At 54.2% G+C, this 27,528-nt stretch overlaps 1 protein-coding gene across 5 annotated transcripts in view; it reads right to left on the reverse strand.

Moving 5' to 3' along the window:
- Positions 1-259: 259 nt before the first annotated feature.
- KDM4B (lysine demethylase 4B) overlaps positions 260-27,528 on the reverse strand; it is a 208,254-nt gene continuing 180,985 nt past the window's right edge. For 3 of the 5 annotated variants that reach the window (XM_029050900.1, XM_029050902.2, XM_029050901.2), the window contains exons 13-21: positions 24,299-24,477; positions 21,351-21,573; positions 17,662-17,738; positions 17,285-17,340; positions 16,877-16,985; positions 9,971-10,432; positions 8,978-9,097; positions 2,691-2,783; positions 260-1,657 (exon numbers count right to left, since the gene is read on the reverse strand). In XM_029050900.1, the coding sequence (XP_028906733.1) occupies positions 1,472-1,657; positions 2,691-2,783; positions 8,978-9,097; positions 9,971-10,432; positions 16,877-16,985; positions 17,285-17,340; positions 17,662-17,738; positions 21,351-21,573; positions 24,299-24,477 (1,505 nt within the window). In that variant the 3' untranslated portion in view covers positions 260-1,471. The remainder of the gene's footprint in view (positions 1,658-2,690; positions 2,784-8,977; positions 9,098-9,970; positions 10,433-16,876; positions 16,986-17,284; positions 17,341-17,661; positions 17,739-21,350; positions 21,574-24,298; positions 24,478-27,528) is intronic. The other 2 variants (XM_029050904.1, XM_029050903.1) reach the window with 2 other exon arrangements.

The following is a 27,528-nucleotide window of genomic DNA, read 5'->3' on the forward strand; positions in this document are numbered from 1 at the left end:
AGAAAGACACGTACTCCACACCTGACTTCTCCCTGCCCGCCACCGCCCCCAACCCTCCCACCCCCCACCCTGTCTTGCTCTGCCTGGAGTGTGGATGAGAACAGGTCACCCTGCAAGGTTTCCGTGTCTACAGAAAAGTGCTCCTGGCCACCGCTGGGGTCTGGGGGAGGGGTCTCTTTAACCACATATCCACAGATTCCTCCAAGGCTTCCGTCATGCGATGATTCTCACCATGGTAAGAAGGAGAAATCAAGCAGACCAGAAAAGAAAGTGTTTTTATTTGGCTAGTCATGCCGAGAGAGAAAGAAAGGGGGGCGGGGGGGAGAGGGAAAGAGAGAGAAGAGCCAGGACACTGCCTGGCAATCTGCTTTATGGGGTGGGGGGAAGTGGGTGGGTGGGGCTGGCAGTGCACACAGAAAAGAGCAATAGAACAGAGCCCACCCCCCTATCCCCTGCCCCAATCCTTCCTCCAGGGAGAAAGGATTGCAGGGCTGACACGAAATCAGAGAGCCCAGCTGAAAGCCATGCGAGGGTGGGGGAGAGGGAAGGGATGGCAAAGGGATGGCGGTGGCTGGGGAAGCATAGGGTGGGACAGTCTTACTTCCTCTCTGTCTGAGGGGCTCCCCATGTTTACCCTCCTGTTTGCTCCTTCATCTACCCCTCAGCCCCTCAAGTGATATGGGCAGCTCCTGACAGAGACAGACCTTCCATGGCAAGACACGTCTTTCGTGCCAAGACATGGCAGCTTAAATACACGGCCCTGCCCGACGTAGACAAATAATAATCAAAAACGGCAACAAAAGAATCCAACGAGCTGTCTTCTCCCCCTCCATTCGGTGGGACCCCGACCGGTTATCCGACCTGGGAAGAAAATGCCGGCTGAGGCTCTCGTGTTTTTGTTAAAGCCACTGCTTTATAAAGCCAGTTTGGGGGACATCCTTCCTTGTTTGTCTTTCTTCCTCCATTTTGTGTTTTAGTGATGTGTGTTTATAGAAAGAATTTAATAAAGGCGGTTTCTGTACAGAATCGCTGCTCGAGATGTTGGGGAAATAGCACCTTGTTCCAAGATGGTTTAAAAATTGAGAGTCAAGTTTGCTTTCACCAATAGGGAAGCCCCCTCTTTCCCTGGCCCAAAAAGGGGAAGCCAAACCCCTTCCCAGCACCTGAGCTGTGCGGTCCTAGGGATTTGGGGTGGGAGGGGAGGGGGAGGGAACTGGGAAGGACGCTTTCCTTTCCTGGGAAAGCAGGGGTGACCCCCAGAAACTGAGGCAGCCTGGAGTCTGTCCAGTCTCTTGGACAGCCGGCACCAAGGGAAGATAAGAGGAATTCACAGCAAGTTATTGCACAGGGGAGGGCAGGGTGGGGAGCAGGGGATTTCCCATTGGCTCCATGGTTTCCTTGGGGACTGTGGGGATGGTCGGGGGTGGGGGAGGGGGTGGCGGCAGGAGGTGGGTTTAAAACCCCACCCCTGTTAAAACAGGTTGCTCTGGGTCCCAGGTTGGTACTGGGACTGCAAGAGCGACTCCATGAAGGCCAGGTAATTTGGGCCTTGTCCGTAGTCCTCCGGATTCCGGGAACTGCCCACTCGCGGACGCTTGGCTGCCTTGGCCTCGTCTCCCGCGGACGCATCTTCTGGAGGGGCCCCGGTACTGACGGACTGTGGGAGACAGGAGAGCACATGGCCGCCATTAAAGGAGAGTGACCCACCAGAACCCAGCCGCTCCTCCCCCTCTGCTTCCTCTCCAACTATCCCGGCTCTGCCACTTGTCAGCTGTGTGACTTTGGGCAAGTCACTTAACTTCTCTATGCCTCAGTTACCTCGCCTGTAAAATGGGGACTAAGATTGTGAGCCCCACATGGGACAACGTGATAACCTTGTATCTTCCCCAGTGTTTAGAACAGTGCTTGGCACATAGTAAGCGCTTAACAAATACCATCATCATTATTATTATTACTAAGCAGTGCCCATTAACCCTGCCACCCTTCAGTATGGTTTCTGGTGGCTGAATGTATTCCACAATTGTAGCCTGGTTCAAACCCTGAAATCTGTAAATCTGTGCAGCAGCAGCTCCCTTATCTCCAAGATCTACTGATCCCCTTTAAGAAAACTGGAGCCAAAGTGTGCCTGTGTGAGTTTGTGTATGTTCACTATTCTGCTTCCTTCAGGGATAGGTACTCCAAAGGATGTGGCTTAATAATGGGAATAATCACCATCACTGCTTGCTCAACCTCCTTCAGATGAACACTTGCCAATAGTATGAGAGCGAGCGAGCGTGTGTGTGTGTGTGTGTGTTTGTGTGTGTGTGTGTGTTGGGGGGTGGGGGAGAGAAGGGAAAATGTTCCATTTGCCCCTCTTTACAGATGGAGAAACCACTGAGAAGTCTGAGAGCTGAGGTCTTCACTTTGTGTGGGAGGTGAAAAGAGGGAGGAAGAGAATTTGTACAAAGCCAGACAGAGCTGAAGCAATTATCTGGGTATCTTGGGGCACAACCCCTCTTCACCCTGGACCAGGAAAGCCTACCCCAACCCCCTCTGCCCCTGCCTTTATGAAAAGCGTTTACTAACAGGGTTCCAGTTGACTGGCTGGAATCCTGTTGAACCTAACTGGCTGGAAAATCTCTCTCCCTCCCCGCAATCTCGGAGCCTCGTCGGCCAAAGCATCTCCTGCCGTGGGCTGCTCAGCCACCTACCAGCCGGGATTTTACTCTCTTGGGAAGCTCCTCCTCCAAGGTGTAAATATCGCCGCGCTTCACCAGGAGCTGGGAGCCGTCCTCAAACTCCACCTGCAGCCAAGAGAGAGAGAAAATCTGAATGAGAGTCTGAGAGCCCACCTCTCCCGATTCTTGGCCCCTCTGAGTGATGGGCACAGGACAGGTTAGACGTCCCTGGGTCAGAGGGGGCGTCCGGCTGGGTTACCACCTGAGTCTCCCAGGTTCCAAATTTGGTCCAAAGGAGGGGGTGGGGGCGGAGGGCAGATCCTGCCATGGTGTAACCAGGGACCCTGGGAGTGGGGTGCAAAAGCTCAATGGATCCACACTCGCTCCGTCCTGAATGCCCCATGCTCAAAAAATCATCCAACAGTCAGAGCAGACGGGCTCTGAACCACCCACTTCCGACATCAGAAGAGGTGCGATTCCTTGGGGAAGTGAGAAGACCCCAGCAATTAAGCCACTGTGAGAGAAGAGTGCCAGGGATGAACCAGGCTGGCCCCAGAGACTCTATGCTGAGGTCCAGGCAGGGATGCAAGTCCGATGTCTCCTCCACTACCCTCTCGCCCCCCAGGGGGTATATGTGGCCTGAGAGACACCATTCATTTCCTGTCCGCAAATGACCAAACGGTGCCGGTGCCTCCGGAAGTTGGCTTTAGCCTCTCCTGCACCCCGAGGTCTAGCCTAGGAGAGTCGGAATATGTTTACTCTCCCCTCCCCCTTCCCCACTTTCCCCGAATCACCCAGTGATTATGCCCAGCTGGTCAGTCATTTGTACAAAACCAAACCACTCCAGCTCCCCAAATGTGTCTGTGCTTTAAGGTCTGTCAGACTCATCAGCCAGATTGAAAAATCTGGGGATGTGAAACAGCTTCCTGCTCCCAACTGCTCTCTCTGAACCTTAGTTAATTTACATTACATCTTCGGTATAGAAGGGAAGATGTTTGTTACCAAAAAAGAAAAAAAAAAAAAGAGAAAAAAACCCATAAACAAAGAGACAAAGGCAGGAACGATTCAAATAACTTGATAACTATTTGGAGAAGTTCTTTTCTCTTTGGAGGAGGTCTTTTAGTTACTGCTGAATAGCACCCAGCCAGAGAGGTGCCTACTAAGGCACCTCTAAAATCCATCTCCTCCAGGAACGCTTCCCCTGATTGATTTCTCATCTCCCCACCCTATTCCCTGCCATTTGAGCACTTTTGGGTCACCTATGCACTTGAGTCCTGGATACTCAGCTCTCCCCCTTTTAAACTCTATTGGCATCCGCTAGCTGCAACTGATTTTAGTGTCTGTCTCCCCGCTGCTAGACCGACCGTCAGCTCCTTTAGGCCAAGGATCGTGTCTTCCTACTCTATTGTCCTCTCCCAAGTGCTCGGGCCAGTGCTCCACTGTTTATCATTATTAGGAAGGGAAGGGCTGAAGGACGAAGGATAACTGTTTTAACCTGGAAAATTCAGGAGTGGATGGAAATTCTTCTCAACTCATACCCTCCTTCTCCCTCCAACCCTTCACTCCAGACTTCACCCTGCCTGGTACTCCCTCCCCTCCACCCCCACAAGCTTCGCCAAGTTGTCATTCCCCCCCACACCCACCATCCCTTCCATGTCTTCCTACAAACCCATGGTCTTCAGGAGGCCTCCCTTGAATCATCTCCCCAGCTCTCTGGTCAAGCCACCCCCTCCTTCACCTCAAGACCAATTTACCTCCTGGTTTTTTATTTCTTTACCCATTTGGGCCTGTCGCCGATCGCTATTCTCTCACGCGTAACTATGGGATATTCATTCAATCACGCCTGCTGTCTTCCCGATTAAACTGGAAGCAACTCAAGGGTGGTGTCTTTTTCACCTCCTGTCTGTCCCCAGTGCCCTGCACTCAGCAGGCCCTACCAATATTCCTCAGCGTGACTAGCTTTGGGGACCGGTCCACCTTCACCCAAGTCCAAAGTGGTTCAGAGGCTTTCGAGTTCAAACCCTTTGATCCGCAGGGATCGACAAGGCCTACGGCTGGCAGTGGGAAAGGGAGCACAAGGGGAGAACCCCAAATTTCAGCTTCCCAAAGGCCAGAGAGGCAGACTGCTCCAGTCCCTGCTCAGAAAGGATCAAATGTGTCCCTCTGAGTAGCAGGGACTCTCCTGAAGCACAGTCGGTCAACCAGTCCACTGGTCTGGTGGTAGCACTCACTATGGGCAACGGACTGGATTAAGTGCTTGGGAGAATCACATACAGAGGAGGGATATGTGATCCCTGTCCCTGATGTCTGAGGGCTTGCCTGGGGCTAGGGAAACGCCCTGGCTGTGGGGCTTAGCCTAACCAGACAGCAGGCTGGGGAGGGAGCCCCGGGTGACAGTTGGGGGCACTGAAGAATCTGAACAGAAAGCCCCTGCTAGTCAGGAGCAAAGGCTTCTAGGCCCGGGGCGACCATTTAGGGCAGCCAGAGGCCTGAGCGCGTGGCTGCCGGACAACTCGGCCCAAATCGCAACCCTGAGGGCATCAGACATCGCCTCCTTGGCCACCCAAGTCCCCTGCTTCTCGCTTCCCCAGAGGAGGCGGGGGGAGGAAAGGGATTGGATCATCGGTCGAAAATCCACCAAGAGCCCTTTCTGGTGATTCCAGCCGTGATTATTTATCGAGTTCCTAGAGTTATCGTCCCTGCCCCAGAGCGAGGATGGTAAACGCGAGGGAGTGCATTATTAGTCTGTTATAGCTCACTACTAATCAAAAGAGCCTGCTGAATGTCAGGCAGTACTACCCATAAAAGGCCATCCTAAGGGAAATCTGCAGATCAGATTTTTCATTTCTTTAAACTCCCCTCCCCGCTAATCCCAAGAGGACACTTCCACAGGAAACGGATGGACGGGCTCACGCTGGGTTTTGGTGCCCCGGCTACCGAACGGGGTCCCAAAATGAGCTTTTCTCTACCGGCGTTCTCATCTGACCGCAAAGGGATTGAGCTAGAGATGGGAGGTGCATCTCAATTCCAACGGGGCTTTCTCACGCTGGTGAAAGCTGCTGGGCGGATCGTGTCTCCCGTGGTTGTTCGGTGAGTCTGGATCCCTTGCCAGCCCACATCAACCGGGGTGTGCGTGTGTTGGGGGGTGGGGGGGGGTACCCCCAAGAGAGCCAGCAGAGCAGTCGGCCAGACCTCAGCTTACAAGGCCGCTCGGGGAAGCCTATGTTGACCCTAGGGCCCTGGCCCAGCCCACGTGCTCGTGGTTATTAAGAGCTGAGGCCGGCCCCAAGGGGCATTTGGGTGGAGGGGGCTCCATTCTACTCTTTATCCCATTTGTGGTGTGGACTCTACTTGAGCAACAGTGGCTCTGAAATGTTCAGGCTGAGATCCCCCCAACCCACCACCCCAACGAACCACTTAGGGGCTGGGGGATCACCTTGATTCTTGCAGGAGAGAAATGATGGGGGAGAGGGGAGAGAAGGAACAGTCCAGAAAGAGAGATCCAAGCAGGCTGGTTTGCTGGGGAGGGGAAAGGGCCCCACCCACCCCTCTGGATTTAGCACTGCTCCTTGCAAGAACAATTAAAAACCAAAACTCAAATTAGAAGAGACTTGGGGAGATAAGGAAATAAGGCAGAGGATTAAAGGAAAGTTCGTTTCAAGCTTAAGCAGTAGAAAAGGTCAGAGCCAAGCCAATGTCGCTCTCCCCTGGACGGATGAAAGGAACTGGGATGCAGGAGGGAAACAGACAAATCTCAGCGTGGCTTAGTGGCAAGAGCACAAGCTTGGGAGTCAGAGGTCGTGGGTTCTAATCCCCACTCCGCCACTTATCAGCTGTGTAACTTTGGGCAAGTCACTTAACTTCTCTGTGCCTCAGTTACCTCACCTGTAAAATGGGGATTAAGACGGTGAGCCCCTCTTGGGACAACCTGATTGCCTTCTATCTACCCCAGCGCTTAGAACAGTGCTTGGCACATAGTAAGTGCTTAACAAATACCATTATTATTATTATCTCTGGCACACTCCTCCAAGGGATCAAGGGTGGCACCAAAACAGGGCACCTGTCTGTCTACTACATCAGTATCATCAATGCTATTTGAGCGCTTACTTTTTTATGGTATTGGCTAAGCGTTTACTACGTGCCAGGCACCATACTAAGCACTAGGGTAGATACAAGCTAATCGGGTTGGACACAGTCCATGCCCCACACAGGGCTCACGGTCTTAATCCCCATTTTATAGATGAGACAACTGAGTCCCAGAGAATTGACTTGCCCAAAGTCACACAGCAGACAAGTGGCGCACAGCCGGATTAGAATCCAGGTCCTGTCGTCTCTACTAGGCCACGCTACTACACGCAGAGCACTATAGTAAGCACTTGGGAGAGTACCATGACACATAGTTGGCAGATACTAGGTCTCCCTGGGAGGACCACACCCCCGTAATTCTCCACACCCCCTTCTCCCCCACAATCAATCAATGCTATTTATTGAGCACTTACTATGTGCAGACTACTGTACTAAGCACTTGGGAGAGTACAATACAACAGAATTAGGGATATGTTCCCTGTCTCTAATGAACTTACAGTCTAGAGTCTCCTGTCTCTCTCTGATCAAAATGAATGCAAAGGATTTTGCATCCATCACATTTTGGTCTTTGTAACCTAACCAGAATCCAATATCCAGGTTTGTACTAAGCCCTTAGAGGAGTGCTCTGCAGGAAGGAAGTGCTCATTAGGATACCACCGAATGCTGGATTGCTTGGCCGGCTTGAAGTAAAGATCACGCATGTGTATCTTCAGAGTCCCAGGGCAGCTAACGAGAGGAGGGTTTGAGTGTGGGATTCTACGCCACAATTTAGCACCGGAGGTGTCAGAGGCAGCTAGGGAATTCTGGGGCAGGTAGGCATTTTCTTCTGATTGAAAGCTGCTTCCTGGGAATGCTGGTGGTTCTATCCTGGGCTCCGGATTGGCCTGCCTCCCAAGCCACTGGGAACTCTGTCCTCTCTTCAGTCCCTTCCCAACAAGGTGCCATGGGAAAGTGTGACAGGAAGCAGCATGGCCCAGTGGATAGAGCCCACAGCCGGGAGTAAGAAGACCTGGGTTCTAGTTCCGGATCTACCGCTTGCCCACTATGGGACCTTCGGTATGTCACTTTACATTGCTGTGCCTCGGTTTCCTCATCTGCAAAATGGGGAGAAAATGCCTGTTCTCTCCCCACCAATCCCAGACTGTGAGCCTCAAGTGGGACACAGTTTGGGCCTGATCTGATTGTACTAGATCTACCCCAGCACTTGGCACATAGTAAGCACTTAACAAACATCACCATTACTATTGCTATCATTACTTATTACCAGGGAAGCCCCAAATACCAGCTGCCAATTAGCTGAATGTGGCTCCACACTCAGATGTCTGGCCTGCAGTGGGCAATCCTTACAGTAACTCGATTAGGTCCTGTTCTTTGATTGAGTTGAGAGCAATCAGGCCAGGGTAACGCATTCAGCGCTCACTGCGTGTAGAGCACCGGACTGAGCGCTTGGGAGACTCTCTCCTCTCTGATCTATTGCTCACACCCTTTCCCCCTGCCTGCAATACCCCCCTCCACAAAAATCTGCCAAACCACTTCCCTCCTCTCCTTTGAGGCCTTCTGGCCTTCCCTAAGTGAGACCCACCCTCAGAATCACACCACCCCAACAGCCACTTTAGCACTTGGGGTGGCTGTGCCTATTTAATTCCTTACTTTTATCACTTGTGCGTAGGCTCTGACTGGCGGACCTATCGTACGCTCGAAATCTGCATCTGGCCGTCCCCCTCAGGGGCAGAGAGGTGTTCCCCGCTCTGGACTGTAGGCTCCCCCTCTGGACTGTAAGCTAATTGAGGGCAGGGAATGTGTCTCTTACACTGTACTCTCCCAAGCGCTCAGTACAGTGCTCAATAAATCCAACTGACTGACTGATTGATCCCCAAACACTCAGTGTGGTGCTCAGGAAATGCCGATGATCACGAGGAGGAGGAGGAAAATAGAGACGACGCGCCCCGTGCCGTCCAATCCGGACCAACCGACCCCTGCGTTCCTTCCCCACAGCCGACGACCGTGGAGGGACAGGAAGATGAAACCTGCAAAGACTGGCTGTGGGATGCCAACCTCGTGGTTGATCCTGATGAGGAGATGGACCAACCACCCAGGCGGGGAGATAGAGGAAGCTGCTCAGTGGCCGCGCTTAACCTTTAAACGCCACCGGGTTTTCTCCCGCAATTGAAACCACTCAGCCATCGGCGCCCCTGAGCTGGGATGAGGCCGCTCAACAGTTTCCAATCACTTACCTGATAAATGTGGCTGATCTGGGCTGAAATGAACTTGGCCTTATAAACGTTGCCATCAGTCCATTGGAGCTGAACCACCTCCCCCTCGGAGGGGGGTCCCAGCTGGATACAGTCTCGGCTCTGTGGACAGAATGGCACGGATCAGGGGTCTTGTCCGGGGGGCAGGTTTGGAGAGCGGGAGGGAATGGGATCTTTGGGAGATTACTCTGTTCCAGCAGGGTGACGGTGAAACATGACTACAAACCAGATCGACGCACCAGCTCCCGCCACCAACGGCCTCCCAGTGAGGGGCTGTGGCACTCTGTCATTCCACGACAAACAAGGAACCTACGCCCGGTCTCCGGAACGGTGATGTGATGGCCGGAACCTGGGACAGCCTATTAAGAGCCAGGGCTTGGGAGTCGGGTGAACTTGGGCCAGTCGCTTTCCTTCTCTGGGCCTCAGTTTCCTCAACTGGAAAGTGGGGATTCAATGCCTGTTCTCCCTCCCCCTTAGACTGTTAGCCCTGTTGAGGACAGGGATCGTGACCTGATTATCTTCATGCTTTGCACAGTGCTCGGCACGGATTAAGTGCTTAACAAACACTGCAGTTGATTTTTTTAATCATTATTGATAATACTAATAAAAAGCCTGCTCCCAACCTTCATTCGCATCAAAGTTGTGACTCGAGTCACCCCGTTCTCCCTCCAAGTCCAGAAAAATGCCCCAAAAGCCCAAAAGGGAGAGGCAGACCCAGGCGCATCAACATCAATGCCTCCTAGGAAGGGAGGAGACTAGAAAACACTTCGTCCGGCCGAGCGGGAGAGGAAACCATTCATGACAGGAGACACATGTGGGGTCGTTTATGGCTTCCTCTCCTCCATGCTGCTTCCTGGTTGCTAAGTGATTACAGCCTTTCTTATTTCCTCCCTCGCACGGAGATGTGAGGGGCACTGGCCCTCTAAAGGGGAGGAGGTGGGAGAGGAAGAAGGGGGAGGAAGAGGAGCCACTTACAATAATGCTCTCGGGATACAAGTTGTCACTGTAGGAACCGTCATCGAAGTTGACCTCGTAGAAGGTCTGGGTGGTCATGCCGATCACTTGACACCGATAGTAGAGCCCGTTGCGGTTCTTTGTGATGACTGTCTGGCCCAGGGTCACCTCCCTCAGAAGCTGGCCCTGGAACCGGAGAGGACAGGAAGGGGTCATGATGGCGGTCCCGCGGGGGGGGGGGGGGGGGGGGGGGGGGGGGGGGGGGAGACAAGGCGGGGAGAGGGCATGCACACTCACGCTGGGGCTGGTAGCTTTGTGCTTGGAGCAGGTGATGGACACCGCATAGGGCCAGTCGTCGGGCTCCATGAGCACGCCTGCGGCGTGGGCACAGGTCACATGGAAGGAGGTGGAGCAGTGCTCGTAGGAGCACTGGATGCAGGCTCCGGAGACCTTCTTCATCCGCTTTCTACAGTACACGCACTTCTACGGAGACACACGAGAAGACAGTGCCATCAGAGAAAGCCAGGTGAGCGCTGGGAAACCTATCCCGTCCTCTGACAAGCCAGCCCTGGGGAGGGTTGATCTATCAGAGGAGGGGGTGGGTTCGCCAGGGCTGGCTCGTGGCAGGATGGACACTTGACCAGTGCTTCTCGCCTCCAGGTTCGGGGACCAAAGGTCGGTCTGAATAGCTAACGACCAAGGGGCTAGGGTATCAGCAATTAACGGCCCCCTCCTCGGCCCCCAGACCGCCGAAGTCTTAGGTACTGGCAAGAGCCAAGGTAGGCCTCACGTAGACGCTGCAAAACCCGGAGAACTCCTGGCCCAATCTCTGTGACACACTCAGCCTCAAGCAGCCTTCATTCATCGATTGAGCACTTACTTGGGTGGGGCAGAGGGGGGAAACACACTGTACTAAGCGCTTGGGGAGCACAATAAAACAGACACGCTCCCTGCCCTCCAAGAGCTTACAGTCTAGTGGGGGAGACAGACACTACAAGAAATCACAGGTAGGGGAAGCAATTGAGAATAAAGATAACATACATAAGAAAAGCGTTGAGGGGGTCAGGGTAAGTACCTAAAGTGCTTAGCCAGGACAGACTAGAAGACAGAGGTGACACAGTAGCGGATGGGGAGATGAGAGTAATCACAGAAGGCCACCTGGAGGAGGAGGTGGGATTTCAGTAAGTCTTTGAAGGTGGGGAGAGTCTCCCATCTACCAGATATGGAGGAGGGAGTTCCAGATAGGAGAGAGCACGGTAGGGTGGGGGTGAAGGCAGAGGCAGAGTTCCAGATTTCCTGGCAGTTAGTTCACCCTGCGGCTAAAGTTTTCCGGCCCCAGCCTCAAGGTCAGATCTACTCCTCCTCTCGGGCCCCATAGTCTAGCTTTCCCACATTTCCCATATGCCTGGCCCTCTCCCGTCATTCATTTATTCATTCAATTGTATTTACTGAGCGCTTACTGTGTGCAGAGCACTGTACTAAGCACTTGGAAAGTACAATTTGGCAACAGATAAAGACAATCCCTACCCAACAACGGGCTCACAGTCTAGAAGGGGGTGAGACAGACAACAAACAAAACAAGTAGACAGGCATCAATACAAAGAGCCCAGGAGTCAGAGGACCTGGGTTCTCCTCCTGGCTCCACCTTTGGCCTGCTGTGTGACCTTGGGCAAGTCACTTCACCGTTCTGGGCCTCAGTTTCCTCCTCTGGAAAACGGGGGTTAAATCCCTCCTACTTAGACTGTAAGTCCCAGGTGAGAGAGGGACCGTGTCCAACCTGATGATCTTGAATCTACCCCAGCACTTAGAACAGTGCTTGGTACACAGCGAGCACTCAACTAGTGCCATAATTAAATTACAATTAGTGCCACTCCCCAGCCAGTTAAGAGTCCCTCACTGGGTGAGGCTGGGCTAAGACCACAGCTCCAGTCCATCAAGTCAGGGGAAAAGCGCAGAGGCTCTTCCCACAAGTCCCAAAGACAGCAGTTCAGGCACCCCCACTCTGGAGCACCCAAAACAGGAGAAACTGAAGCCTGCAGGTTTGAGGGATACGAAGGGGGAGAAGGAGGTGTATCCCTGTGGGCCAGGAAGACGGGTAGCTGGCCCTCCTTCTGGAAGAAAACCCTTCTAGCAAATGCACGCTGAAAAATCTGATCAGGGCCCAGGGTAAAGAATGGACTGTCTGGGACCCGATGACCGGCGCAATTCATTTACTCCTCTGAGGGATGACAGCTAATTATTCTGAATTTCCCCATCATAAATAATTTACCCCGGGGCCCATGATACCCCATTAATCAGGGACCCTGTAAAGTGCACCGTCTCGACCGAGAAAGCACACGCCTGGGTGGGCAGAGAGGCCCGCGGCTTAGGGAGAGTCGGGTTCTCTGGGCCGAGACTGGCTCCCGCGTCCATCGGGCCCTCAATAGATCCGAGTCCGATGGGACGTGGAGCTGGGCCAGGGAGCGAAGAAAGGCCTGGCCCGCTTTAACGGTTGAGGCTCCCCGCCCCACTTCCAAACTGGAATGTGGAGCTGGGCGGGCCGGGGAGGAGGAGTGCCCTGACGGGAAGGTGCCTGGGCAGAAACGTGGAAACCTGCAGAGGAGACTTGATGAAACCTGGGTGGTTGGGGCCGGGGGGAAGAGTTCTGTCCCATCTACTCCACTGATCGGTCCTGGGCAGCCCCGAGCCCGATACATTACTACTACGACGTCCAGCAACGCTAGCAGGGTGAGGGAACTGATCGGAATGGCAGGCTTTCTCCGTTGCAGCGGAGGGCAAAGTGCCCAAAGGAATGGATGGGCCAAGCCCCTGCAGACAGCTCACGGGGCTAGGGTTGAGACACCGTAGGTACGGGGGTTCTGGACCCATAGTAAAGACCAAAGGCACAACTGCTCTGGGCTCAAAACCAATTAAGCTGGTGCCATCCTAGCAGAGAGGCCCCCCTGCCCACTGGGAGGGCAGGGGGTGAAGAGGGGTGAGGCTTTTGGGGGTTTGAGCAAGTGAGATGAAGCTTGGGGGTGGCAGACAGGTTGCAGAGTGCGAATTGGGGGAGCCCTGGGATGAATGAGGCTGGGAGTCCGATGTCGCCCGCACCACCCCCACAGCTGGGGACCCAGGGGGGTGGGGTGCAGCAGGCCCCACCATACCCTCAGGGTTGGCACCTGACAACTCTCCATGTGGATTAAGATTGTGAACCCCACGTGGGACAACCTGATCACCTTGTAGCTCCCCCGCAGTGCTTAGGAGAGTGCTTTGCACATAGTGCTTAACAAATATCATTATTGTTATTATTATTATTATTGTTGTCCCAGCAACCCCAGGGTCCACTATGTTGCGGGGCGGATTATGGCAATAATATCAATGCTATTATTGTCAATAATAATAATAACAACAACAATAATAATAAAAATCTCTGTTCACATTTGCTAAGCACCGGGATAGATACAAGATCATCAGGTCCAGACATAGTCCCTGTCCCACCTGGGAGAGCGTACAGGTATCGAATCCCCATTTTCCAGATGAGGAAACTGAGGCCCAGAGAAGGCAAGTGACTTGCCCAAGGACACATAGCAGGCAAGCGGCAGAGCTGGGATGAAAATCCAGGTCCCCCAACCCCCAGGCTGGGTTCCTGTCCCTAGGTCCCACTGCTTCTCGAAGAGCTTACTATCTAGAGTCTCGCTGCCAGCATCCTCAAACTGAAGGACAACTCTAGTGTGGGCCAGTCACTGTGCAAAGCGCTGGAGTAAAGACAAAATCTGAGGAGACAGTCCCTGTGCCACATTAAGTAAACAGTTTAAGCAGTAGAGAGAAGAGGCATCTCGTCCCCCTTTTACAGAGAACAATGATGATGATAATAATAATAATAATAATGGTGTTTGTTAACTCTGTCAGGCACTGAATTAAGCACTGGGGTAGATACAAGATCATCAGGTCAGACGTGGTCAGACAAATGAGGAAAGATTATAGGTGAGGAAAGCGAGGCCACATAATATTATTAATATTATTACAGTGTTTGCTAAGCACTTACTCTGTACCAAGCACCATTCTAAGTGCCAGGGTAGATGCTAGATAATCAGGTTGGACACAGCCCCTGTCCCATATGGGGCTCAAAGACTAAGGGGGAGGGAGAACAGACACTGAATCCCCATATCCCAGATGGGAAATTGAGGCTCCGGGAAATGACTTGGCCAAGGTCATCCAGCAGGCCAGTGGCAGAGCTGACAATGGAACTCAGGTGCCATCTCCTGAATCCAAGTTCCACGCTCTTTCCATTAGGCCATGCCTCCTTCACGGTCTTCTCGTACAAGCAAGGGGTTCACCAGCTACCCCTGCCTCTGGCCTGGAATGCCCTCCCTCCTCATATCCGACAATCACTCTTCCCCACACTTCAAAACTTCACTGAAGGTACATCTCCTCCAAGAGGCCTTCCCGACTATGCCCTCTTTCCTTTTCCTTTTCCTCCCTTCTGCGTCACACTGACTCGCTCCCTTTACTCCTCCCTCCCAGCCCCACAGCACTGATGTACATATCTGTAATTTTATCTTTTATATTAAATTTCTGTCTCCCCCTCTAGACTGTAAGCTTGTCGTGGGCAGGGAATGTGTCTGTTATATTGTACTCTCCCAAGCGCTTGGTACAGCACTCTGCCCACAGTAAGCGCTCAACAGATACGATCGACCGCCTGACTGATCGACCGACCAGCTCCCAAGCGGGGCCTGGGCCCTTTCGGGATCTGTCCATGGCCCTCCCCTGCATCCCGCCACCAGCCTGCAAGTGGGTAGGCAGGCAGGGAAGTGACCAGTGCCCACAAGTTGGGCCTAGGAACCAACTTTCTGGCTGGCTCCTGCCCTCCCGCACCCCAAGCCCCCCACCGCAGCCATCCAGTTCAGCAGCCGTGACACTCCACATGGATGTCCGCCTCCTCGCTAGAGAAGCCTGGGGCCGAATTAAAGCCATTAGCAGTCGAGACTGAGACTCGGAGTCATCACAGCTCTGCGGCAGCCAATAACCCGGGGCCGAGAGGAGGCGGCTATTTAGGGAAGGCCGGGGCGGTCTGGGGCCTTCGGCGGGCTAAAGCGCACCCGTCCGCCCGCATGAGGGCCTAGCGCCAGACTCCCGACAGGCGCCATCTGGTGCCTGTGGATTCAGGCAGGCGGCGACCCCTAGTGGGGGCTCCGCTTGCTCTCGGCACTCCGACACCGACAGGCCCGTGGCATCTGTGGCTGAGAGATAATGAAATGCAGCATGTGGTGGCGTGCGGCGGGGTGGGAGCCAGACAGCCTTTTGGCCGATTGTACACACAGCTGGCTACCTGTTACTCATTGGCCGTAAGCGATCACAGGACACAATAACTACTTCGGAGACCCCCGCCTGCACGCGTGCCCAGCCCGGGCCTTCTGGGAGAGGACACGCGGCACAACTTCCCTTTCTCCTGAGGGGTTTCTCTCCCTCCCGACACTTACGCCTCCGCCTACACCTGTTGGCTCTCCCCGGGACTCACGTTTGGCCACAGATGAAGACGTGGATGCCATTTCATCCCAACGCCACAACGCCCACGCGGCAAGAAGACCTGAGCTCCCGTTCAGGCCCTGGCTTTGCTACCTGGGGCCCTCTCTGTGTCCCGCTTCCCTCAGGCCCGATTAAGATGACTGGTCTGGGGAAAGGGGAGCCTAGGAAGTGGCCTGAGGGGATGGTAGGGAGACTACGACTATGGGTCGAGAGGGGTCGGGGGAGGGCTGGGGGAAGTTCAAGCCAGAAGTTGCTGTCAGGGAAGGGCCAACGGGACCCATCAAGTCCTCCTAGACCGCCGCCTTCTCAGTGGTCGCGGGCGGCGGGGTCCGCCGTTGGCCCAGAATAGTGACGCCTCTCAGATCGGCGGGCGGGTAGGTGGCCAGGAAGGAGTTAACCGCTTCCTTGAGAGGCCCCATTAAGCAGTACAAGTGAGTCTTGTGTAAAAGGATTTTTAATTCATCGTTACAAGTGCTGGTAATGAAGAGGATGCATGCTGGAAATGTCAGGCGATCCATAAAGAGCCCAAGCTGGGGGATTTATCACTTGCGCATCGCAACGTACCGCTCCATCACCCCACCTGAATAATGGATGCTTTATACATCCACATTGGTGTACTGAGCCCATTTGCCCACACCGGAGGGATGACTCCGGAAGCCAACATTGCCTCTTCCTCATCACCCGGTCTCCAGCTTAACTGATTCTTGTCCCCCGCTCCCGGGTGCCAGGCGGCCTGACTCCCCTCCGCGGTCACCCTGCCCCTGGTCTGGAAAGTGTTCGTCCATCCTCGAGGACACCCCAACCTCTCCCTCGCCTTCCCCACACGGCCTCCGCTGGCTAGGAGGAAAACGGCTGGTTCGTCTTCAGCTGATGGCTGGGCCAGACTAACCCCAGATGGGCCAAGCTTCGGATTGTGGAAAACTCAGGATTTCTGGGATAACGTACACTCACAAGCTCAGACCAAGGGAGGGAGATGAGGATCCCGAGGTTACACAGAAGATTCTGAATCCAGGCCCACCAATGATTCCATACAAATGGCCCCGGTGCCCAGAGGGCTTTTTGCCTTATCCATCACTCGTATTTATCAAGCGCTTACTACGTGCAGCCACTGTACTAAGTGGTTGGGAGAGTATCCCCGAGCGAGGGGGTTCTCCCAAAGGGTCTATTTACCAGTGTCAGACAGAAGAGATGTGAAGGAGCTGGCTTTGATTGGTGCATTTTAAGCCATCAGCAGCAATGGGAGTTTGGACAACGCTGGGGATTCTGACACATTGAAACCTTCTCCGAGCGCCAGAAGCTCAACCCTTGACCCTCTAGGGCACGGCAGCGCGGCCACCCGGCCCGGGGAGTGGTCGGACTGGAGGAGGTCCCTTCGACCGAAAGGACAGCAGCTCTTCTGTCCACCACAGGGACACCTACCAATTTCCACCGTTGCTCTGGAATTCCACTAATGTCCACGGGATGACGCTCGAGCACGTTAAGAAAACGGACTTCTGGGACAGCTATCGCGCATATCACGTGGATCCACCTGGAAGCCGACGAGATCACGAGGACGGGATTGAACCCTCTTGGCGGTGCGGCTGTTTCCGAGACGGTTGGCGCCCAATGGACGCCACCATTCCCCTACCCACGCTCGAGAGACACCAATACCGATCCCTTTCCCCCTCCCACCAACCGCCTCCCCGCCAGGATGTTGAAATGGAGGTGGACTTTGGCCACCAGAGAGGCATCATCGCTCTCTGCTCTGACCCCAGAAATCACCAGCCCCAAGAAGTTGGGGCCAAAAAGGCAAGCATGAGACATTCATGCTGGGGCTCCCCCACCTACCTCCTGTCAGTCGTCCGGTGAAGTGCTCCTCCCCTGAGATTACACACGCAGCATTCCTGGAGTAATTAAACCATTACCCAGATTAATGTGCAGTGCCATCCTGCCAGCCCTCCGCTCTCCACTGAAGCCGCCAGCCGCCCACCTCCTCTCCCGCTCGGAATCACCGTTGAGCCTCTCAGCGGGTTGTGAGTCCGGGGATGGGGGCTGGGGGGGGGGGGGGGGGGGCGGGCTGGATTTCTCCAACTAACTCCCCCACGATCTCTACATTTCGGCCCCGACTCTCTGGCCATTTAGCGGGCCGAGATCTAGGGCGCTTCGGCCCTTGTGCTTAGGGGTCTTCCAGAGGGGGTGACGAATGATTACGTCGAGTACGTTACCGCTGTCCAGGAGTTGGTTGTGCACCGGGAACAAGTCCAACTTTCATTGACCAGGTCGGGGCGGATTCCGTAACAACCTGAAACAAACCAAGTAGTCAGGTCGGACGGACGGCGGCCTCGGCTACCAGCTGCTCCGAGCGGGCCGCCCTCCAGAACTGGGCCTCAACCGCCAAGACCGGTACAGGGGGCTCTGTGGCCTCATTCAAGCCCTCAATCCCAGAAGGGAAACCAAGGGACTGGATGCTTGGAGCTCAGAGGTCCTGAGGAAGGCTGAAGCAACAGGGGAAGAAGCCAGCATGCTCTCAACACACTGGCGGGTGGTAAGTCGAGAGAGGCCTAAGCCTCCTCGATGGGCTAGTATGCACAGGTTCACGTCCCTGTTCAGTGCACAGGATGCCATCAAGAGTTAGCTAGCTCCTGGGGTAGTGGGCTTTTGGCAACTGTCAGCCGCATCTACCACGTAGAACCCTGAAAGGCTTGTGGGGGCCCCACCAGTCCGAGAAGCTCCTTTATCCAGACGGATAAGGCCCGGGACTCAGCCCTCCTGCCACAGCAGCCTCCTCCACCCTCAGCCTCTTTCAGTCAAGGACAGGCCATGAAAACAGATCTGACATAGATGGCTTCAGGGGGGTGGGGGGCACGCAGTCGAGCAGGGCAGCTCCGGGGCCTGGCGATGGAGGGTTGGGGAAGTTGTTTGAGAAATGGTTTGGAAATGGAAACCGTGCTCCATAAATATTTCAGTTCAGTGTATCAAAGCTGGATGGGGCAGGCTGAAACTTCAGCATTGATTTCCTGCTTTAGAGATCCCAAGAGGAAAACTCTGGACTTGGGATCACAGAATCTGGACCTAAGGGAAAGAGAAGCTGCCGTGCCGAGGCAAAGAACAGAGATGCCTCTGGTGCTTCTAAGCACTCCTCATGCCCCCACCCCAAGCAAACTCAAACTGCCAGTGTAATGTCTGAGCCCAATCACACGGCGCAGGCACAGACTTTACTCAGGGCCTCTCACTCGCCAGAGTCGGGCTCAAGCTGAGCCGGCAGCGAGCTGGCAGTCAGCCTCCCAATCCCTGCAGAATTTGCTGATTCGCATCCAATCCCCCACCCCACCCCTCACTCGGCCACCAGTAGGGGAGGTCTCATCTCCATGCAGAGCCCCCCTGGGGTAAGAGCACACAGCCCTCCTACGGCTCGCCACTGCCATTCCAGGTCCACTGTGACGGGGAGCCGAGAGGCCTCCTGGCCCCCAGAGGCCACGGAGGAATTCAACCTTCATTCTAATTCTAATTCTCTTCAAAAGACATTTGTGCTGAACTGCGGGGTGACCTCTTGTCTCCAAGGCTGAAACCATAAAAGTAATTTCATCTGATTCCAGGCTGATGTGACCTCCCATCTGCCAAGGTCAAATAGCGGAGTCGCAATCTTCCACTCCACCTTGTCCGGCTGCAAATCTCAACTGGCTGTGGCGGGCACAGCCGGGCATCTCTACGGCTTCCTTGGGTCTTTTGCGCTGGGCTACCGCCCGCTGGTCTCGGTGCTTTTACGAGCAGTTGGGCGGAAGCCGATTCATGATCCCACTAGACTCCTTGAGGGCGGGGAGCGTGTCCACTGACTCTCTTGGACTGGACCCTCCCAAGCATTTAGCTCAAGTGCTCTGCCCATAGTGAGCCCTCAGTCAATACCCTCGATCGACTGCCTGATTTTGGACCATCCAGAGCTCTGCAGGATCCTCTTCTCTCCCCATTCCTCCTTCTCTGACCCTCTTGCGCCCCACTAACCTCCACACATTTTTTTTTTTTTTAAGAAGGTTCAATTTGTCAGCCCCTAGGGCAGTCAACTGACTATGCTGAAGCCTGTCTAGCTTGGAAGATCATCATCATCATCATCATATTTGTTAAGCACTTAATATGTGTCAAGCACTTTTCTAAGCACTGGGGTAGATACAAGTTAATCAGTTTGGACCCAGTCCCTCTCTCACATGGGGCTCACAGTCTAGGCAGGAGGGAGAATAAGCAGGGAATCCCCATTTTACAGATGAGGGGATTGAGGTCCAGAGTCGTGAACTGCCTTGCCCTCAAGGTCACACAGGAGACAAGTGGAGGAGCTGAGATAATTCAGATCCTCCAACATCCCCGCTCGGGCTCTTAACACTAGACCGCACTGATCCTCTATGAAGATGCTCTTAAAAGAGAACTGAACAGCCTGAAATTTGTAGGACCAAGGCACTAAACTAGGAGATTGAATTAACTCCAGTGCACAGGGAATGAAAAGGAAACCCCGGACTTTTATCTAGAGATTGTTTCTCCCGCCTCAATGGGGAGCCCCAAAGAATTTGCCTCCGCCTTCCTTCTTCTGGAAGGGAGGGTTCTCGAGTCTGGCTCCCCTCCACCCCACTACTCCCCCACCCCCAGAAATCAATCAGTAATATTTAAGGACAGCTACTGCCGGTCCAGTCAGGCTGCTGGAGCTGGTCCAGGGGATAAATGAAGGCAGCCCTCAGGTCACTCCAAAAAGCTCATGTCGGCTACGTCCTTTACCCTTCCTCCTCCCCGACCCTTTCCACCAAAGCAACTCCGTCCAGGTGGGCAGGCCTGCACCTCCCCAGCTGGGTCTCTCTCCAACTCTCCCCTGGAGGGGGGGAAGGAGGAGGAGCCAACAGAAGGGAAACCAGGTCAGTTTCCCCATCAGGGGACAGTTCACCTTAAATTCCGGCCCAATCCACCTCTGGGCGCTGGAACGAACCGGGGGGAGAATACGTTGGGGGAGACTGGCACAAGGAGAAAGCTTATGCCCTGCGAAAAGCTAAGCTGTTCCGTGGGCAAAGGGTGCGAAGTTTGGAGTGAAACATCGGAGGAGCTTCTTGTCCTCCCGGGAAGGACATCCCTGAAGCCCATTTCCCATTCTGCCCATGAAGAAGAGCTGGTGGAGGCAGGCCTGTAATAGGTATGTCAGGCAGAGAAAAGTTCCCAATAAAAGAATGGGCTGTCTTCTAATAGATGCTGTCTCCACAGGGGCCCAATCTCCAACTGGAAACATTCTAGGCCCGATCTGCTGGAATTTAGGCAGTTACACAATTTTGCCCTTGGGTTTCTAACGGGGGACGTTTTCCAAGACGGATTTGGAAACGGAAGGCGACTCGCTCTGCCATCTGGGTCCGCCTCCCCTCCCCGTGCTGCTGGGTGATCTTTGTGGACCTTTAATTGGCACCCCCGAGGCTTTGCTTTTTTTCCCCGACCGCTCCTGCATTTTCCTTCTGACCAATCATCCTTTTCTCCCGCTCCCTCGCCCAGCCCCCCCTTCGCTGGCCACCGGGCTGCTCCAGACCCCTCTCAGCCTCCAAGGGCTCACCCTCAAACTAGGGAGGAAGCCACAGATTACCAGAAGGAAAAGGGGAGAGGGGGCCCAGGGCAACATCCAACTGTAGACCTTCCCTCCCAAAGGGAAAGTTGGAGACTCAGAATCAGGGTGACTGCAGAGTTGGGTTCCCCGCAGAGAACCCAAGAAGCAAGAGGTGATGGGTGACTAGACCTCTGGCGCCTTCTCTCGGAAGGCTTTTCCAAACCCCTAGCGAATCCCAGTGGGGGGGGGGGGGGGAGCCAAGGGCCATTTGAGAGATAGCCGGGGTTTTCATCCTGTTCCCCCGCCCCCTGACTCCCACCAGAACCCAGACCCTTCAGGGAGGCCTCGACTCACTCGCATGGACCTGCAGGTAGCACTTGGAGCAGGAAATCAGGAAACTCGTTCCATCTTCACCGATGTACGAGTTGGCAGGAAGAGGCTCTATGTTTTCGCCACTTGAGGTAAAGCACATCTCAGGGATCAGGGGCTTGGTCTTCTGGCCACACTTGGAGAGCTGGAGTAAGGAGGAGCCCTCTGCAGTGGAAGCTTGGGACCCCTCTTTGTCTGCCTGGGAGGGCTTAAAGGAGAAGAGTTAATTAGTGCCTGGCCAAGTCTTCCCTTGGCCCTCTATCTTGACAATATTGCTAAAATCCACCCTTTCCCCTCTATCCAATCTGCTACCATGTTGATTCAAGCACTTATCCTAGCCCGCCATGACTCCCACAACTGCCTCCTCACCGACCTCCCTGCCTCCTGTCTCTCCGCTCTCCAGTCCATACTTCACTCTGCCGCCCCAATCATTTCTCTAAAAGGCCTTCCCCGATTAAACCCTCTTTTCCCCGGCTTACTCCACCCTCAGTCCCACGACACTGATGTACATATCTATCGATCTGTGCAAGAGAGACTGAGAAGGAGCAGTCAGAGAAATAGAACCAGGAGAGGAGAGTGGGAGGGAAGCTGAGGTTAGATAATGTTCCAAGAAAAAGGGGGCGGTCCCCAGAATCTAAGGCTGCTGAGAATTCTAGGAGGATTAGGATGGAGTAGAGGCCGTCAGATCTGGCAAGAATAAGGTCTCTGCTGACCGTAGAGAGGGCTGTTTACGTGGAGTGAAGGGGGAGGAAGCCAGACTGGAGGGGGCCAAGGAGAGAACTGAAAGAGAGCAAGTGGGGACAGTGGGTATAAACAACTCCCTCGAAGAGTCTGGAGAGGAACGGTAAGAAGGAGATGGGACGATAACTGGAGGGAGCCGTGGGGTCGAGGGAGGGTTTAAGAGACCATCTAGTGCACGCTAGCCAACAAGGAGCCATCACTGCTAAGGTGTGCCCTTCTTGGTCAGTCATGGCTCCTCCCAAGGTGCCTGGAAAGAGGCCTGCTTAGTGCAATGCACCCGACATGGTGCAGTCACTGCAGCAAAGCCCGAAATGGATCCCTGGCAGAGTGAAAAGGCTCAGCGCTCCCCCCAGAGTACCACCAGGGAGCAACCTGTGATTCCCAAGAAATTAAGATGGAATTCCCAAGGGTTCAGGAGCAGCTCAAGACCCACATATGGTCCGGGAGAATCAAAGCAAAATTTCCCTCTCGTTCCCCCGCCCTCCCAATTTTGGCATCTCCTCTCTTGCTTTTTCAACAAGCAAAATCTCTGGAAGGAGATTTCAAGGTTCTTGGTAGCGAATCAGGAATTTGATGAAAAAACAACAACAAAAAAAACCTTGGCACCAACAATTTAGCGGCTCCCACCTCTCTCCCCCGCCCGCCCCGAGCAGCTTTTTCCTTTAATCCTTAGATTTGGGGCCCGCGGGAGGAACGAGGCTGCATTTCTTTCAAGAGCCAGAACCCTCGGGTGGGACCTGGCTCTGGCCCACCTGGTGCCGTTCCTAGGTTCAGATCTGAGAAGGAGGCAGAGGCAAGACTCACACAGAAACGGTCCGTTTGCCGAGGAGCCCATGGGCCAGGCCTCTGTACAAACAGCTGGGAGGAGCTGCCTGGGAGTTGCGAAAGCCACATTCCACTGGTGAAGCAAAACCCTCCTCTCTCCTACGGTACTGACCGTATGCCGCTGGTGGCAGGGCGAAGGGGATGGCATACAGACAATGCCCCCTCACATGCCAGTCCATGCCGGTCGGCATTTGGAGCTCTGGGCATCTATGTCTTCCGGCCATCACACCTCCTAACCCTAGTGTGTCAGACTGTTAGGTCTTGCTCCTCCAACCCCGGATGCCTACAGATGCAGCCACGGCAGTTGAGGCGCTCGAGGGCCAGACATCGCTCGACAAAGCCACGTGCCCCGAATCTGCTGCCTCTTGCCCGGCTCGGTCTTAGAGTTGGAAGAGTTTAGCCGCACACAGTCCCTGCAGGTAGGAAAACTAGGTGCCTTACATCGAGGCTCCTAGAACCCGGCAGCATCTTTCGACCATGGGACGGCAGGGAGTGCGTCTGTCCCAGACAGCCAGGCCTCTTCTCAGTGAATGCCCAGTGATGGACCAGGTCCAAGCACACGTGTTTTAACACGGTTCTCTCGACTGAGTGCCTTGATCGGCATCTTCCCCTATCCTCTCGTGAACCCAGGACTTGGTCTCTGCCTAAAAACAGGCTTCAAACCCTGGTTCAAAGGAAAAGGGGGAAGCTGACAATAGGTCCAGAGGTGCCCTCCCAACCCACAGCCTCCCTCAAACTACAAAATACCACTTGATGATGAAAAAGATGAAAAAGCCAGCGTTCTGGGTGCTCTTCACCCGCTCTTGTGAAGAAGACAAGTCAAGGAGGAATGTCCTGGGTTTTAATCCCAGCTCTACTACTTGCCTGCTATGAGACCTGGGGCAAGTCACTTAATTTATCTACGCCACAGTTTCCTCAACTGTAAAATGGGGATTCAATACCCGTTCTCCCTTTCACTTAGACTATGAGCCCCATGTCAGCTCGATCGATTTGTATCTACCCCAGTGCTTAGATCAGTGTGAAACACAGTGAGCACTTAACAAATACCACTTAAAACAAAACCAACCAACAAATAAAAAACCCAAGCCCAGCAAATTCTCCAAGAGGGCAGCGTTCCTTCTCTCCTCGGTCAGGGGCGGCCTTCCAGAGCCTGTGTCGTGGCCTCCGCTTGGTTCGGGAAAGGAAATGGCCTTTCAGGACCTGGTACAACCGGATACACGAGGCTGCCCAGGATAGTTTGGGCTGTTTCAAGTCAGTGGAAGCCGGGAACATCCCCGAAGCAGAGAGACAAATGAAAGGCTACGAAAAAAGCCAGTGGTCAGCCGTTCTGCTGGCCTCACCTGATGGGTCTAAGGGTCAGGGATTACCTGGTTGTACGGGCAGAAGAGAGTGCAGACGGCACAATATGGCTCAGTCAGGGCGGCAGCTGCATTGAATTTCCTCTCAGCCTGGAAGTTGTGCACTTTGTTCTTCCACTGGAGGGAAAGCAAAGACTTCAAGGCCTCCGGGTCACTCACATCTTCCTCCCCGGAGAAAGGAAACGCTTCTGGAGAAAATGAGCAATGGGTGGGAGGGCATGGGAGAAGAAAAAGTGGAGGGGAGAGGGGGATTTCAGGGGAGAGGAAAAAATCAAGGGAGGGGAGAGAGGGGGACAGGGTGGGGGGGAAGGGGGAGAGGAGGAGAGAGCCTTTAGTACTGGTAAGACTTGCAGACCACCAAAAGAAAAAGCAGCAAGGGGCAGGGACCACAGGGGGTCCCTTGCTCCTGACATGCCTGGAGAGATGGCCCAGAAGGTTCCTTGGGGTGGCCAAAAGGAGATTTCCATCTGCCTCTGGAGCCTGGCAGTCTGACATGGGCTTCAGGCAGCCAGGACTGGGTAATAGCCTCCATTTAGCAGAAGGCCACCATTCCCAGGCAACCTGTCCCAACCCTCCACCCCTGACTCCTCCCAGATATCACCTGGCATTGAAAGAGTCACACCATGCTTCTGGAAGGGATCTTTTTTCTTGGTAGGGGAGATGGGACTGGTGGGCGTGGCACAAAGACAGGGAGAAAAGAGCCAGAATAACAGGGACTGGGAGTAGAGATTTCTCAGACACAACAATAATAATGATAATTGCGGTACTTGTTAAGCATTTGCTATGTGCCAAGCGCCATACTCAACACCGGGGTAGATCCAAGATAAATCGAGCCAGACGCAGTCCCTGTCCCTCACGGGGTTCACAGTCTAGGGTAGAGGGAGAACAGGTTGTTTCATCTCCCACATTTCAGATGAGGAAAGTGAGGCCCTGAGAAGTGAAGTGACTCGCCCAAAGTCACACGGCAAGGCACGTGGCAGGGCCGAACGAGAAGCCAAGTCCTCTAACTCCCAGGCACACGCTCTTTCCACTAGGCCACACGGCCCCTCAGACACTTCAACCCTACTCTCCCCACCCACCTTTGAGAAGGTGGGAAGCCTATCCTGACTGCACTCCAGGCTCTGACCAGTTCGATAAGGTTGAAATAAAACTGCCAGCATTAAACCCGCCTACAGTACGTGGCATCGGGCCAACCCCCTCCATGCCCCTACCCATCGTGCCCACTTGACGCCCGCCTCCCGGGAAATAATGATGATAACAATAATAATGGCATTTGTAAAATGGGGATTAAGACTGTGAGCCCCACGTGGGACAATCTGATAACCTTGGGATATCTACCCCAGCGCTTAGAATAAGTGCCTGGCACTTAGTAAACGCTTAACAGACGAGGTAACTGAGGCACAGAGAAGTTAAGCGACTTACCCAAGGTCTCATAGCAGACAAATGGTGGAGCCGGGATTAGAACCCACACCTCTGACTCCCAAGCCCGGGCCCTTTCCACTAAGCCACGCTTATTCTCTAAAAGGGAAAGGCTGGGCAGGACGAGCCCCAGGCACATCTGCAGGAGTGGACTCTGGGAAACTGAGGCCCCTGGCCCGGGGAGATGCGACAGGAACACTGGGGCCGTCTCAAAGTGACTTTGTCGGCAGGAAGTCTCAAACTGCCAATCGATGGGTCCACTTCAGGGAAACCACAGGCAGCCTAGCCCACCCCGCTCCTGGCCCTGACAGCTTGTCGCCAAACGGGTATTTAATTGCTTTGATTACTAAGTGCACTCTCTCCACTCCCTCGGGTCTCATTGCCTGTGCTTCCTGTCCGGAGGAGATACCCTGACGTGGCTCGGCCTGTAAGCCTCGGTGGCGCTTCCTAGCCAGGCGGAGGGCATTCTTGAAGAACAAAACCTGAATCTCTTCTGAAACACAAAGTGGGATCAGAGCGACCGACTGATGGCTTTTGTTCCCTCCTTGTTTCAGGGCATTAAGGGATGGGGGGGCTGGGCCTCCAACCCCTCTCTCCAAAACCTCTTCCCTGTGACCTCCGACCTAGGAGAGCCCACTCTGGAAGCAGAGAAGAGGTGTGACCCTCTCATCTCCTGGGGGGCCCTGACCTCGGGGTCACCCCCAAAGGAGAAGTGGCCTCTTGGCTTGGGCTTAGAAAGCGGAATGCTCCGGCAGCCCCATCCCATTCCTGCTTGAGACAGGGGTTGGGGGGTAGAGGTGGGGAAGAGTCAGAGATTTGTTTGCTTAGACTGCAATCGAAGGGGAAGGGGAGTCTGTGTGTGTGTGTGTGTGTGTGTGTTTGGGGGGGGGGGGGGGACGACGGGGATGTGCAAGAAGAGAAGACAAGCTCTATGTCTGTGGATAAACTCCAGCAATTTAACACCGGGGGGTGGCGGGGGTGGGGAGAGGAGATAACTGCAGTAGTTCTCTGATCAGGTGCCTTCTTCCAGCCCTCGAACTGGATTCGGGCTTTGGGTGGTTGGGGCCGGGGGGGGCTATCCATTTGACCGACGGATTCCGAAAGCCACTTAAATGGAGGGAGGTAAACGGCCTCAGAGAACTCCAGTACAGAATTCTGTGACTGGCCTTGTGCCCCCTGAGTATTAAAAGGACATGGTTCTCTCTCGCCCCCGCCCCCGCCCCGCCAGCCCTCGACTATTTCCTTATCTGAAAAAATCATTCTTGTCCCCGGCTAGCAAGCAGCTTGGCCCCCGACCGATTGGGCTGCCTGACAGCCTTGCAGCTCAACCCCACGGGAAATGGCAGTGTTTGTGCAGAAAGCCATTCCCGGGTTTCGAGACTTACAGAACGAGGTCTGGGAGCACAATCCAGGAGGTCAGACCGCTGGGAAAACCTCTAATGAGCTTCCACCAGCACAAAGCAATCTGGTGCTTATTACCAAGTTTTTCTTCTAAACAAAACAACAATTTGAGGTAGTTCTCTTGGTTTCTTTCTCCTGTCAGGCAGCTGGAAGGTCTTCCAGACTAGCTTATTCCTACTGGTGGGAATGGTGAAAAGGCATTTTTCTCTGCTGAGTTAAGCAGCACAGCTTAGTGGAGAGAACTCAGGCCTGGGAGTCACAGGACCTGGGTTCTAATCCCTGCTCCACCACTGGCCTGCTGGGGGTCCTCGGGCCAGTCACGTTTTGTTTTTTTTAAACGATATTTATTATACGCTTATTATGTGCCAGGCCCTATACTAAGCGCTGGGGTAGATACGTTTAGACTGTGAGCCCGTTGT

This window comes from Ornithorhynchus anatinus, chromosome X1, assembly GCF_004115215.2.
Source record: "Ornithorhynchus anatinus isolate Pmale09 chromosome X1, mOrnAna1.pri.v4, whole genome shotgun sequence".
Classification (NCBI taxonomy): Eukaryota; Metazoa; Chordata; class Mammalia; order Monotremata; family Ornithorhynchidae; genus Ornithorhynchus; species Ornithorhynchus anatinus.